Here is a 13,061-nt window from a genome sequence, read left to right on the forward strand (position 1 = left end):
AAGGAGAAGGAGGTGAGCAGTAGGAGTTTGGGGTTAACAAACATATTTTGAATATTTTAATGTATGCTGCATTACCATGCAAGCATTGAATACAGCATTAGCTAATATTCATATTTAGTTAATAGTTCTTCCAGTAATTGCAATAACATTGACCACTGGCATCTTAATAATATTGTTAGCTAGCTAGATAACATCTAAGTTAGCTAATCTGGTGTAATGTATGTATTATTATGTTAATACTATTATAGGACATATTATGAATTATGTACCTATGGATACTCCATGCCAGGGCCCTCTTCAAGCAAGGCAGCCAGAGAGGAGAGCAGAGGTAAAGAGGCAGAAGAAGAAGAGCAAGAAGTAACAAAGGACAATGACAGCAGCACAGCAAGTTGGCTTCATCACTAGATTTCAAGGATCTTATTAAAGATGTTGCTACTAAGAAGGCCCAGCGTTTAGCTTTGATTTGATTTGATCTCTTTACTCCTATCTTGAATCGTTGTGCATTAGGCTAGATATAGTTTTTAGCTCTCCAGGTATACTATTCCACAGTACTGCCGCAGTGTAAAAATAAAAATCTTCCCATTTCACATTCAATTTCGCTGGCACCATGTCTGTGTTGCTCCCTCTTGTATAAGACACGTTTGTCTTTGTGTGAAACAAGCAATGCTGAGTCAGTAAATATCTCTCTGCTGTAATTCTTCATTGATCTAATCCTGACAGTATTATGGCCAACTGATCTTTACAAGATCTACATTTATTTAGACACAATACCACCACATTACAATTATATTTTTTACTTTTTGTGTGATTTATACTTTTATAATTGGGTTCCAATCTTCATTTAATTATACTTTTGTCCTTGTGTTGTTCAAGTCTTAATTTAATAAGTTAAAGAATGTTGAGATTTCTTTGCTGAATTGTTGATTCCTGTATTAACTGTCATTTTAAATTACATTTACAAAAGACGTCCATCATTGGATTTCTTGCAGTGCATCAATAGTTCATCAACTTCAACTGGGTTTAGGTTGATGGGTGGTTTAGGTGGGGGGGCCCAAAATGATATTCTGTCATGGGGCCCAGAATCTCTAGCGGCGCCCCTGCCTACACTATCTCATGTATAAGGTGTGAAACACAGTTGTCTGTTGAATTCACTTCAGTATTTCAACACGGCCAATCATTTTTCTGTAGACATAATGCATGATATTCTAGAGGGGGATGGTCAGTTTGAAGTGAAACTTGTTCTGCAGTACATTAAGGACAACTTCCTAAATGCGGAACAACTGGCTGGTAGAATACATGCTTTTGACTATGGTTACAATCAACAGCGAAATCGTCCGCCAAGAGTGAAGTTGTTTGATGGAAGTAATGATTTGGGGTCGAATGCCATACAGTCTTGGTGCTTATTACGCAATATGCCTTTGCTATTTGGTGATTTGATACAGACAGATGATAAGTACTGGCATCTTCTACTTTTGCTTCTTCAGATCGTCAACATTATATTTTCACCAATCCTGTCAGAAGGCATGACCATATACCTCAAACATTTAATCATTGACCACCATCGACTCTTCAAGCAGTTATTTCCTTCAATCAATCTCTTACCAAAGCATCACTTCATGCTACATTATCCTCGCAATATAAGGAACATCGGCCCAATTCTGCACATGTGGTGCATGCGTTATGAAGCCAAACATAATTTCTTTAAGAGACAATTAAAAAGCTTTAAAAACATTACACTGACATTGGCCAAAAAACGTTTCGAAGTCGTCATAAAACAGCTGAATCTGCAAGGCATCTTTTTCTACAGAAAATAGGGGACTTTCTTTCAAATAGGTGGCATCTCTTAAATCTGCATACACACCTTCCTTGTGAATGTGCCTGGGCTTGAACATGTCTGCAAGTTCTGGGTTTTGAAAAATGTTCTCAGTGTTTCCAAAATGGGAACATATACGACAGCAACGTAGAGCCGAAAGGGCGAAACACCGGGCGCTAAGTGTTCCATGAACTGTGGATATTACTGTGTTGAGTTATTATTCACACATGATATTAATTATATTATATTTCACTTATTCCAGGCAAGTAACCGTGAACTGATCGTATATGCCTAATAAGCATATTTGAACTTGTTAACTCAGGGTTTCTGCAGGTTTCAGCAAGTTCAATTTAAGACTTTTTAAGACCTTTTTAATGCCACTTTAAATGGAATTTAAGACCGAAAAAATATATATATGCGATGGTTAGGGGATTCCACTGTACTACAATACAAGCATAGCATGTCAATCAATGAGACTCATTCAAGTTTACTTGTTTTGTTTATTGAACATAAAAGCTCTGGTTCAATAACTTAATTAAATTAAAAGTGCAATTAGTTGGTCGGAAACATCTAACAAAAAAACCCCATCTACTTAACACACTCACGGCATGAGCCTCAATTCTGTGGCCTTACTCTCCAGTTCTGCCTCTATTTTTTTCAAATCACACATTTTTTCTTTGTATCTCTTCCTGAGGACGTTAGACTTTGTGATGAGCTGAGCCATCAAGGTGCCGGACTTCCCCTCAGCTTGCTCAGCAAACTTGTCTGCATCCTTCTCCAGAGAATCAGATACCACTAGAAGAGTTTGCTTCTTCCTTTTCAGCTCGATGATGTGCTCTTCTGCTGCTTTTCTTTTCTGCCCTTGTGCAGCGCTTTGCCTCTTCCTCTTCTCCAGGTCTAGGTGTTCTCTGTACTTTGACCTTGCTGATCCCACCGAAGTTAGCAGCTCCTTGGTGAGAGGGACATTGGCAACCCCCCCACAAACTGCAACATAGTCACAGACCAGTCTCTGGGCAATGACAGTGTCCTCCTGAATGTTAACGGTCTCCACCTCCTTGTTAATGGAGAAGCCTCTCTCGACTGTCGCCTGCCCATGGGATAGGAGAAGAAGCTTCTGACAGAAACCCCAGAGCTCAGGGTAGGGTTGGCTGAGGTAGCCATGCAGGAACACGTCAAGCCTGGTTTCCATGGGCCGGAAGGACAGGAAGTGCTCGTTTTTAGCCTCAACAGACAGGAAGTTCCCAAACTGTTGGATAATCACATCACCTATAACAAAACAGATGAAAGGAAATATGTGAAATATTATTTACATGATTAATCCTGATTAGCAGACAGGCTTATGTCCAATTGTCCATTGGCTAATAATCAGGGACAACATTTCCAGCTTTTCTATTAACTATTCATACCAGCAGAGACACCTCCAGACAACTGCTTGTCTTGCAGTAACTTCTGCACTAGACTTTTCATTCTTCCCTGGCATCCGTCTGGGTTGGCGTACATGACTGTGGGGTCCAGACATGCCATCTGTCTCACGATGGGGTACTTCAGGGGGCTCCTGTCCTGGACTTTCTTTAGGATATTTGACATACCCGTCATGCAGTCCTTCCTAAACTCTAGGGCAGTGAGCTCCCCTACGGTCCCCTTTCTCTGGAGGTCCTGACAGATGGGTAATGTGTTTTAAATACAACTGAATGGCCTAACACAGTATTCTCTCCTGCCTGTATATGGACCATCATTTGATATAAAGTTAAGTAATACATCTAAATTACCTTGAGGGCTGCCTCAGCACCCAGGCCTATGTCGGCTTCCTTCGGGTTGACCCAGCTCTTCTGATCAGCGACATCCAGCCTGACCAGCTGCAGTGGAGTGATGTCATTGAGATGCTCCCTCTTGACGAAACGCCTCAGCACACTCTGAAAGGGTAACAAGAAAATGCATGATGATTGTAAAGCAAGTACCTTTGATAACCACATTAACCATGAAATGCATTTCTATATAGTTATTTAAAATAATATCATATCACATATGCAATATATCAATAACAGTATGATAAGTAACCTTTACTTAGCCAAAACATAATCTTTCAGTAATTTTATGTATTGACTAAGGACGAGTTTAATTAATCAAGCCACCCAGTAGCATCTGCCATTTCTCCCTGCTCACACACACATTCAGCATGCCCACACACACTCAACTTGTTTTGCTTTTGTTGTTGATTGTTCATTATTAATTTGATTACCTTGGACAAGTCAGCCAAATCTTTGCCAAGGAATGGCATGACTGGTGTGTCAGTCTGGTACTTTGTGAGAAAGGGAGTGAAGGTCCTTGAGATGGCCATGAAGAACTGTAGCTTGGGCAAGATGAGCGGATCTCCCTGGGCTGCTTCGATGGTGTCAAATGACGCTGTCCCAGGGTTTGGCAACTTTTTTGTCTTCACTGCATCCACATACTTCACCAGTGATGGCCATACCTTTAATTCCACCATGTGTATGTATTATTTTATCATGCATGTCTATTTTATCATACATTGTGCAGCACCTTGTAACTTTGTTTAGAAAGGTGCTATATAAATCAAGATTTTAATTACCTCTATAGCCCTCTCCACAACTGGCAGGTTCTCAATCCACCGATGGCCACAGAATGGTAATGGGAAGACTGAGGATTTGGTGAGGGCAATGAAGTCATCCCTCCTCGCTGGTGTATTGTGGAAAACAAAGTGCATTGCTCTCAACACCTTGGTGGGAGAGAGGAGAATGCTGAATTAGCCATCATCTCTCATGGGGAATGACACAAAGTGTGTAAGGGAGCAATACTGCAGGTCCTTCCTCACTGCCCTATCAGACTGCTCAACCAGCAGCGCTCCCCAGTAGACCACACACACACAGACACATACCAGAACTAAACTGACAGAATGACTGAACTGTACACATAATGTGTGCAGACACTTTTGATTGCATAAACCCTTAGAAAAATAACTTAGGAGTTAATAGTATGAAACATCTGTAAATTCATGCTCTCTTTAAATCCTGTCAAGTGTCCACTTGCTGTAATATTCCAATTTGCCTTGTGGGACAAATGAAAGATTACTTCTCATAGTTATAATCATCTTACCTTCTCCAGTTGCCACATGGAGAATCCACACTTGAATGCGTTGTGTAGGGTATGGAGCCCACAGCTACCCACAACAACCAGCTGGGCACCACCATACTGCTCAGCATGCTCTTGCTGTAGAAGCTCCAGAAACTTCCAGTTAACATTGGGTCCATCCATGGAGATGGACACCATGTTCCTCAGGTTCAGTCTCTCCACACACTCCTGAGAATGACATGAATATGATGAGAATAATAACAATAATAATAAATGATGATGATAATGATGACTATAATAACAATAATAATAGCATGATTGCCAATGGTTCAATGTACTTTAACATTCTGTCTGCACACATCCTCAGTTAACAAACTATAACTCATCCATCTACTCCCTCTCCCTACGCCCTTAGATACTCTCTCTCCCCACCATCCCCCCGCCCGCTCCCGCGTCCCCTCTCCCTCTCTGTGGCTCTCTATAACGTGGAAATGACTAGACTACACCGCATCATTCCCTATGGTACGCCTACTATTATACTGAATCTACATGACATTGCCAGTATCTGCCAAAATTAATGTAAAGCTAATACTTTGTCATTGACAAAATGCACTTACCTTGAAGTGTTGCAGTAAATCTTGAGCTTTAGCGTGTCCCATGAACTGCGAGCCCAGGTAACGCGACTCCACTTGATCGCCGACCCAATACCGCACGTGCACGTCGAGTTGCTTGTTTTTTGTGGCATGATTCAAACTCTCGTCAAACATTAGAACAAAAACTGACTCGTTCACATTCGCGATCAGCTCGTTTCTGACGTAAGGAGCTAATCCGAAACGTATTATGTATGACGCCTTGTCCTTTCCACAAGCAAATGTAGTGGCGATTTGGGAGTCGGGAAACATAATCCGAAAGATATCTCCAATCCCCTCGTTGGAGGAGTAGGACTGGTGCTTTACCACTGTATTGAGAACCCACACAATCTCCGATTTCAGTGTAGGTGTTCCACCAAACGTTGCTCTGAGATCGCTAGCAGTGCTGCTAGCAGCGGCAGCCGTTGTCTGGGGCGCTGAGCCCGGGGCAGACACGCAGAACTGGGAGATTCCTGGCGTCTGCTGTTGGCCTTTAGCAGCCGTTTTATGCCTCTCGCTTTTTAGGTGGCTCTCAACCGCCTTAATGCCCATGGTGCCGAGTTTGAATGTTTTCCTACACACAGTGCATCTTGCTTCTTCTGGGTAGCCGGTGGACTTAAGCCAATCGCAAAATCTTCTGTCGTCAAGCCACCTCTCGTTGAACTTGCACTTCCCCATCTCGCAGACTGGCTAATGCTAGGTAGCAAGCACTGCAGCTGACTATAACCAAAGGAACGCAAGGGGGAGGAGTCTGCGCGCTACTCAATGAAATTAAACGTTTGCTCAATAGAAAAATGCCGCGAGAAAAAGTAAAATTAAATAGTCCTGCCCCGACAATTTTAAGACGTTTGGGTAAAGTATTTAAGACCAGTTTAAGACATTTGTAATGAATTTAAGACATTTTAAGGCATTAATTTTATATACATGAATTTAAGACTTTTTAAGACTTTTTAAGGATCCGCGGAAACCCTGTAACTTAAACAAACAAAACACTGCATAATGGAGGAGAAATTCAAGCACTAATGAAGCAACCTTGCCCTAACTTCAGCAACACGAGGACTCTCTTTGACTTTACCAACATCAATGTTATACACAGTGGTCTGGATGAACAGGTACATGTTGTGGAGCATGGTGTTGTATGATGTGCCAAACACAAAATGTGCCTTGAATAGTTAATCAAAAGCACCAAGAGAAGAGGTTGACCTGCAAGGTATGGCATTCTTGCCGAGAATGATGAAGAACTGGTGGATTGCATTCTTCTTAACGCCAACAGCCAGGAGATAGGGTTGAGTGCTCGTAGTGATGGCATCGAGATTCTCTTGGATGCTTGTTCCAGTCTGAGAAGACAAATACACATGGAGTGCCGATTAGTATTACATGGTTGTAATAAAAAATTATTCTCATCATTAAAAAAAAAACATAATAATTTAAAAATAATTATAAATACACACAAACCTTCTTGAAGACCACAAGATGCTTCTCCGCTTGGGAGGCCGACACCTTCCCTGGTCTCTTCCGACCCTGAGCAGTCGGTGGAATCAGGTGTGACAGCAGTAAAATTGATGAGAGGTCACTGTCCCAACCTGCAACACAGAATTGCACTTGACTTGCACTGTCAGCAGCATTTTTACAAAATACAGAAAAGATAGCATTTCTATATAATCACAAGAAGCTCTCCCACTACAAATCCTTATAGCTGAGCCAAAGACTTCAGTGCGTTTGAGTCCTTGTTCAATATACAGAACCAGTCAAAAGTTTGGATGCACTTTCTTATTAGAAATGAGAATTAGTATTATGTTGATATATGTTTAGACATGATACATTATGGGCCCTCATTTATTGACGGGCAATGCCTTAACCCAAACGCAGTCAATAAATTAGGGCCCGATGTCGATACAAGTCTATGAGTGCCATACAACGTCAGTATCCTTACAGCTTACCAAAGTCAAAATCCGCTTCAGTGCCATCCTCAGGAGGATCAGCAGCCAGCAGGAGTTCTTCAAGTTCACTGATGGATGGGAGCTTTCTGCATTGTTGGATAATCTTTTTCTTGAATGTGGTCGTCCACCTCTCCAGAAACTTGCCTGATGCATCCTCTCCAAACATCAGAAGGAAATCCTGTTCAACCTGGGGTAAAGGTATTGGGGGACAATCTCAGAATTTTACAGCCAACCAAAGTTAACAGGTGCTAGTTATTCATGCATCACTACAATACCCATCTACTATTCAAAACTACTCAATAATGGTCATAACGCTGTCAAAATAATGACATAATTACCAAGCCTTTGACATCCCTGAAGCGTGGAAATTCTGAAAGTATGTCGCTTGACTGCTGGGGATTAAGGACCAAGTTGCGGCGATAGGCAAATGTCACCTTCATCTTCTTCTTGACCATGTCCTCATCAGCTGCATGTCTCATTAGTGCGATTGCTTCTTTGCACTGATCTTCGCTCAGGGCAGTCTCTGGTACATATTGTGACTCTCGTCTGTCAGTTGGTCCTCCAGAAATGTTGTTACCAAATGGTCTTTCTGCTGAAGCTACACAATATGGGAAAATACCTGCTCAATACTGATGACAAATATGTACATTTTAAAACACTTTCAGCAACTTGGATTTGACCCAACTTTAGAATTTGTATTTATTTATTTTATTATTGGCTGGACAAACATTATGTGCAAAAAATCTTGTAACGGTTTTGTTCCATACATTTTTACAATATAATTACAGTTACCTCCAAATGAAGCTCGTCTGTCTTTAGCAGTGCTTCTCTGAACAGTTTTGATCCTCCAGGCCAGGTATCCAGTGCCACTCTCGCCATCATAATAATGCTCCTTGGAGGATAGCAGAAACAGACAATTCTTCATTAATAACATCAGGGGTGCAAACTGGTGATGGCCCAAAAAGGTGACACATTTTTTTTGTGGCTAACCTTTGAATAGCGCTAGCACTAATGGTGTTAAATAGATATCGCTAGCACTAACGGTGGTCTAACAATGATGCGTGTGTAAGTAGCAGCAGCCCTGACCTCAACACCTGCAGAATTACTTCTAAAACAGTTTACCGTGACTGTGTTCTCTATGCTGTCTGGAACTGTACCTAGCTCCCTGAAGCTAAACGTTATTTCAACTGCAGCAGAGTTTAGCAGACAGGGAGATTAGCTAGCTTGTGCATCATGTGACATGGATGAGACTTAGACACCCCCCCCCCCCACCACACCCAAAACATTTTTTTTTGCAGATCTACACAATTCACATGGATGACCTATTTTGAGATAAAAACGGCTAATTTAGCAGAAAGGTGACAAGTTTGCACCCCTGAATGATGTTGGTTTGCACTGTCTTGTCCTGTCTTGCACCTGTCCTGTTGTAAACTGCGCTCTACTGTCCCAAACCAAATTCCTAACATGTTTACATGTCATGGCAATAAAGTCTTCTGATTCTGATTCAATCATGTTTCCTCCCCGGTCTAAGCGGCACCGTCTCCTCACCTCATCTCCACCATCATGCTCTCCAGGGCGCGGGCCTCCTGGGTCTCGTGGAAGCGGATGTAGAAGTTGCTGGGTGACTCCACATGCTCCACCAGCACAGCGATCACCTCCCCAGGGTCCCTGGGCGTGGGGGCCCTCAGGCGCTGGCCCCGCAGGGCGTCGAGAGGAACCATACCTGCCATACACCGTACCTGCACGGCAGGGAACATGGCCACCATCTAGAGGGGGTAGAAACACACAGCCATGAGTGTCCACAAACACACACACACACACATGAATGTGCGTGTATACACACACGCACACGTTTTTATTGTCACCACAAAGAGACTTCTTGTGGATTGAATGGGGTTGTCCTTGAACATTTAACAATCACCAAAGAAGATGTACAGACATAACACCACACAGGCATTAATAAACACCTAATGGATCAGATTATGTAAAAATGCAATTTTGACCAAACATGTAGATAGAACCTTATAATTCTAACGTCACAAGACGGGTCTCGTCTCTCACCTGTTGGAACGTCGTGGTGGTGATGCGGAGGTCTGTCTCTGACATCAAGTCGGCAGGGTCCTCCCCGTCCTCCTCCTCTCTGCGCCCCTCCCAGGGCGACTCCCCAGAGCTGAAGTAGTACCCCTGGCTGGAGGGGTTCAGACCGTCACCCTGCTCAGCATCCCTGGGGCTGTCGGGCTCTACAGCCCCTGGACAAAAACATCAGGGAGGGTGCTGCGTTTATAGAACGCCATGAGCTATAAGATACAGTACTCAGTTCTGCCCCCCCTATCTTCAAATGACCCTTCCCCCAATGGGACAAATGGCTGTGATCTCTCAGTGATCTCTCAATAATGTGGGAATGCAATGGTATTAGCTGAATAGAATAGATAGGATGCATTTTTACATTTTAGCCATTTAGCAGACTAGTACTTGTCACTTGTCCAATTCTCTCACTTATGTCTTATATCTATTGGCACTTTATTTATCTTGACTTATTTGTCTTTGTGCTGCAATGTCAAGGAAACGAAGCCAAAGATTTCTACTCTCTTACACTTGTATAATGTGACAAAACAATAAAACGTGAAACCATCCAGCTGACCTGGTTGCATTTGGCCGGTGTGTTGGATGTGGGTGATCATCCAGCTGGGGCCCTCGTCCCCGGCCACAGGCCGCAGGTGCAGCGTGTCGCTCAGCGCCCCCACCATCTCAGTCACACTCAGGAAGCCACTCTTGGCCACTGGGAGCTCCTCCCCAAACATCCTCTGTTGACCAGGGGGAAATGGTAAATGGACTTATGACATGTGGCCAGCAGGAGGTAGAGTCACCGTCTAATGATCACAAGGTTGGCAGATCAGAGGTGTGTAATAAAGGAAACTAGTATAATTACCTTGTATTCGGCATGAAGATCATGAATTGATATTCCTTCACTGTTCTGAGCAACAACCTATAAAGAAGGAATCACACTGATGTTAGAATCTTCAGTCACCATCACGTGTGACTAGAACATTAGGAGATTTCAATGATTTCGGTATCCACCCATTTACATTACATTTACATTTTTGGCATTTAGCAGACGCCTTATTCCAAAGCGACTTACAATCAATACATTTGACTAAGCAAGTGAATCATCAATCCACCAGGCGTATCAGGAAGAGTAATCTAGCTCAGGCCAGGGGCCATTGGCAGTCTCAGTGATTTTTAAAAATATCTATAGACACTGGAGAACAGAGAGACAGTACAAGGGGGGCAGTAGAAGTCTTGGGGGACACAGTAAAAGGGGGAAAGCGGGTGTCTCAGGAGACACAGTGCTGGGGGGTAGTGAATGTCTCAGGAGGAGCAGTTAAGGTGTAACCCATAAAGGAGCAACTCAATAGTCTGGCTCCTGACTCGTTTACTTAAACAAATGTACTTATTGTAAGTCGCTTTGGGAAAATGTAAACTGACCTGGCGAAGATTGGCCTTCAGCTCCTCACTGACGGTTCCCGCATGGCCGTTCTCCAGGATACGCTGCCTGAGCTTCTCCTCCAGCTGCATCGTGGCCAATCAAACACAACACATTCACTAGTGGTGATTGGGTGAGTTCCCATTCATATAATGTGAAGTGCAATGAGACCAATATCATTAAATATCTCATTAAATGTTCTTCACAAAAAAACATGACTTCTAGTAGGAGGGAACTACTACAAGCATTTAAAGTAATGTTACAGTTTCACCTTGCACTTTACATGTTCTTGCACTTAGTTGTACAGTATATTTATTCATAATATCCACTCATATTGGTACTGTATATTTTGTCTTGAGTATTGTCGTCTTGTTGTTGTATGTACTGTAGCTTGTTTAGCATGGAGAATACTCAATCATGTTCCTAGTGCACTGCACATGGCAAATAAAGTTGAATTGAATTGAATCACATACAGAATATTTATGAGGTAAAAAGAGAAACAGACTCACTTTTATGACACATTTTTCAAATAGCTGCCCTTGTTGGATGAGCTGTGGCTCAGGTTGTGTGAGTTCCATGTGCAGACATCCTTGATCCTGGTGTCCCCCTGAGCTGTCAGGGACGGGGTCCTCAGGACCAGAGGCCATGTGATTCTGTACTGGAGTACCAGAGGGCTTTTCCACAGGAGCTGAAGTCAGGCAAAATCTTACATTAGTCACAACCAATACCAGATCACTACTGTTTACATGTTACCACATTTACATTTTAACCATTTAGCTGTTAAAAGAATGAAAATACCACCGCTCATCCGTGATCAGACTTGAGCTGAGGTGCTGGAATTTAAGAGTATCAATAGTGCAAAAAAACAGCATCTGTCCGCACACTCAAATATGTGCAAAAAAAAACGTAGTTTATTGCACGAGCTTTCAGTCATAAACCTTCTTCAGGGATAAAGCAGACAAGTGAATGCAGTGGTATAAAGGCTTCAAACAACATCACTTAATTAGCCAATGCACAACATCTGTGTCACACTATTTCACCTAGTGGCTAGGCATCAAGGGAATTGTAGTCCTAGATTTAGTGGACTACAAAAAACATGTGTTCATGTTTCAGACAGGAAACACCAAAGTACATGAAATATTTACAATATCTACTTAACAGAAGAAAAAACAATAGAGAAATGCTACAAACATGCAGACATCAGGCAGTAGCCATCATATAGCATAGAACATAGTGTCTAAAGAACCTTATCATTCTAAACGGAGATAGAACCTTATCATTCTAAACGGAGATAGAACCTTATCATTCTAAACAGAGATAGAACCTTATCATTCTAAACTGAGATAGAACCTTATCATTCTAAACAGAGATAGAACCTTATAATTCTAAACAGAGATAGAACCTTATCATTCTAAACGGAGATAGAACCTTATCATTCTTAACAGAGATAGAACCTTGTCATTCTAAACGGAGATAGAACATTATTCTAAACGGAGATAGAACCTTATTCTAAACGGAGATAGAACCTTATCATTCTAAACAGAGATAGAACCTTATCATTCTAAACGGAGATAGAACCTTATTCTAAACGGAGATAGAACCTTATCATTCTAAACGGAGATAGGTGTTCAGCGTCAACGCAGCTGTTTTACGACACGGAGTCTTTTAACACATATCTGAGCATAACGTTTGAACATAGGCTAGTCTACATAAAAATACAAATACAAATACAAATAATGGGAAACACCAGCATTAACAACGGTGATAGTAGGCCTCTATCTGTATAGAGGCCTAGGCCCAGGCCTACTAATGTTCATCTATTATCAATAACTTACTTTTCTCTGCGAGGAGAAGTCCAGTCAAACTTTCGGAGGTAAACATGATAATCCGGAAGAATTGACAAGCTGTTGTAACTGTATAACTTCCATACAGCGAGATGGAGGACTAGTCTCGTGTCAGGTGTCAGACGTCTCTAAAATCCAACTGCGTGTTCCTACGAAATTATTTCCCAGCCGTCTGATCAAGGCAACACGTGACTGATCAAGGCAACACGTGTCTGATCAAGGCAACACGTGACTGATCAAGGCAACACGTGTCTGATCAAGGCA

At 42.2% G+C, this 13,061-nt stretch overlaps 1 protein-coding gene across 1 annotated transcript; it reads right to left on the reverse strand.

Annotated features, from left to right (window-relative positions):
- Positions 1-2,195: 2,195 nt before the first annotated feature.
- LOC308164701 (uncharacterized protein) lies at positions 2,196-5,124 on the reverse strand. The gene is made up of 6 exons (XM_080550765.1): positions 4,925-5,124; positions 4,401-4,547; positions 4,053-4,283; positions 3,583-3,726; positions 3,220-3,469; positions 2,196-3,079 (listed from the first exon to the last, which is right to left on the reverse strand). Exons 1-6 carry the CDS (start codon positions 5,096-5,098, stop codon positions 2,415-2,417), a joined length of 1,611 nt encoding a protein of 536 aa, XP_080406891.1. The 5' UTR covers positions 5,099-5,124; the 3' UTR covers positions 2,196-2,414.
- Between the last annotated feature and the right edge of the window lie 7,937 nt (positions 5,125-13,061).

Source organism: Nansenia antarctica (assembly GCF_963989245.1).
Source record: "Nansenia antarctica genome assembly, contig: SUPER_8_unloc_1, whole genome shotgun sequence".
Lineage (NCBI taxonomy): Eukaryota > Metazoa > Chordata > Actinopteri > Argentiniformes > Microstomatidae > Nansenia > Nansenia antarctica.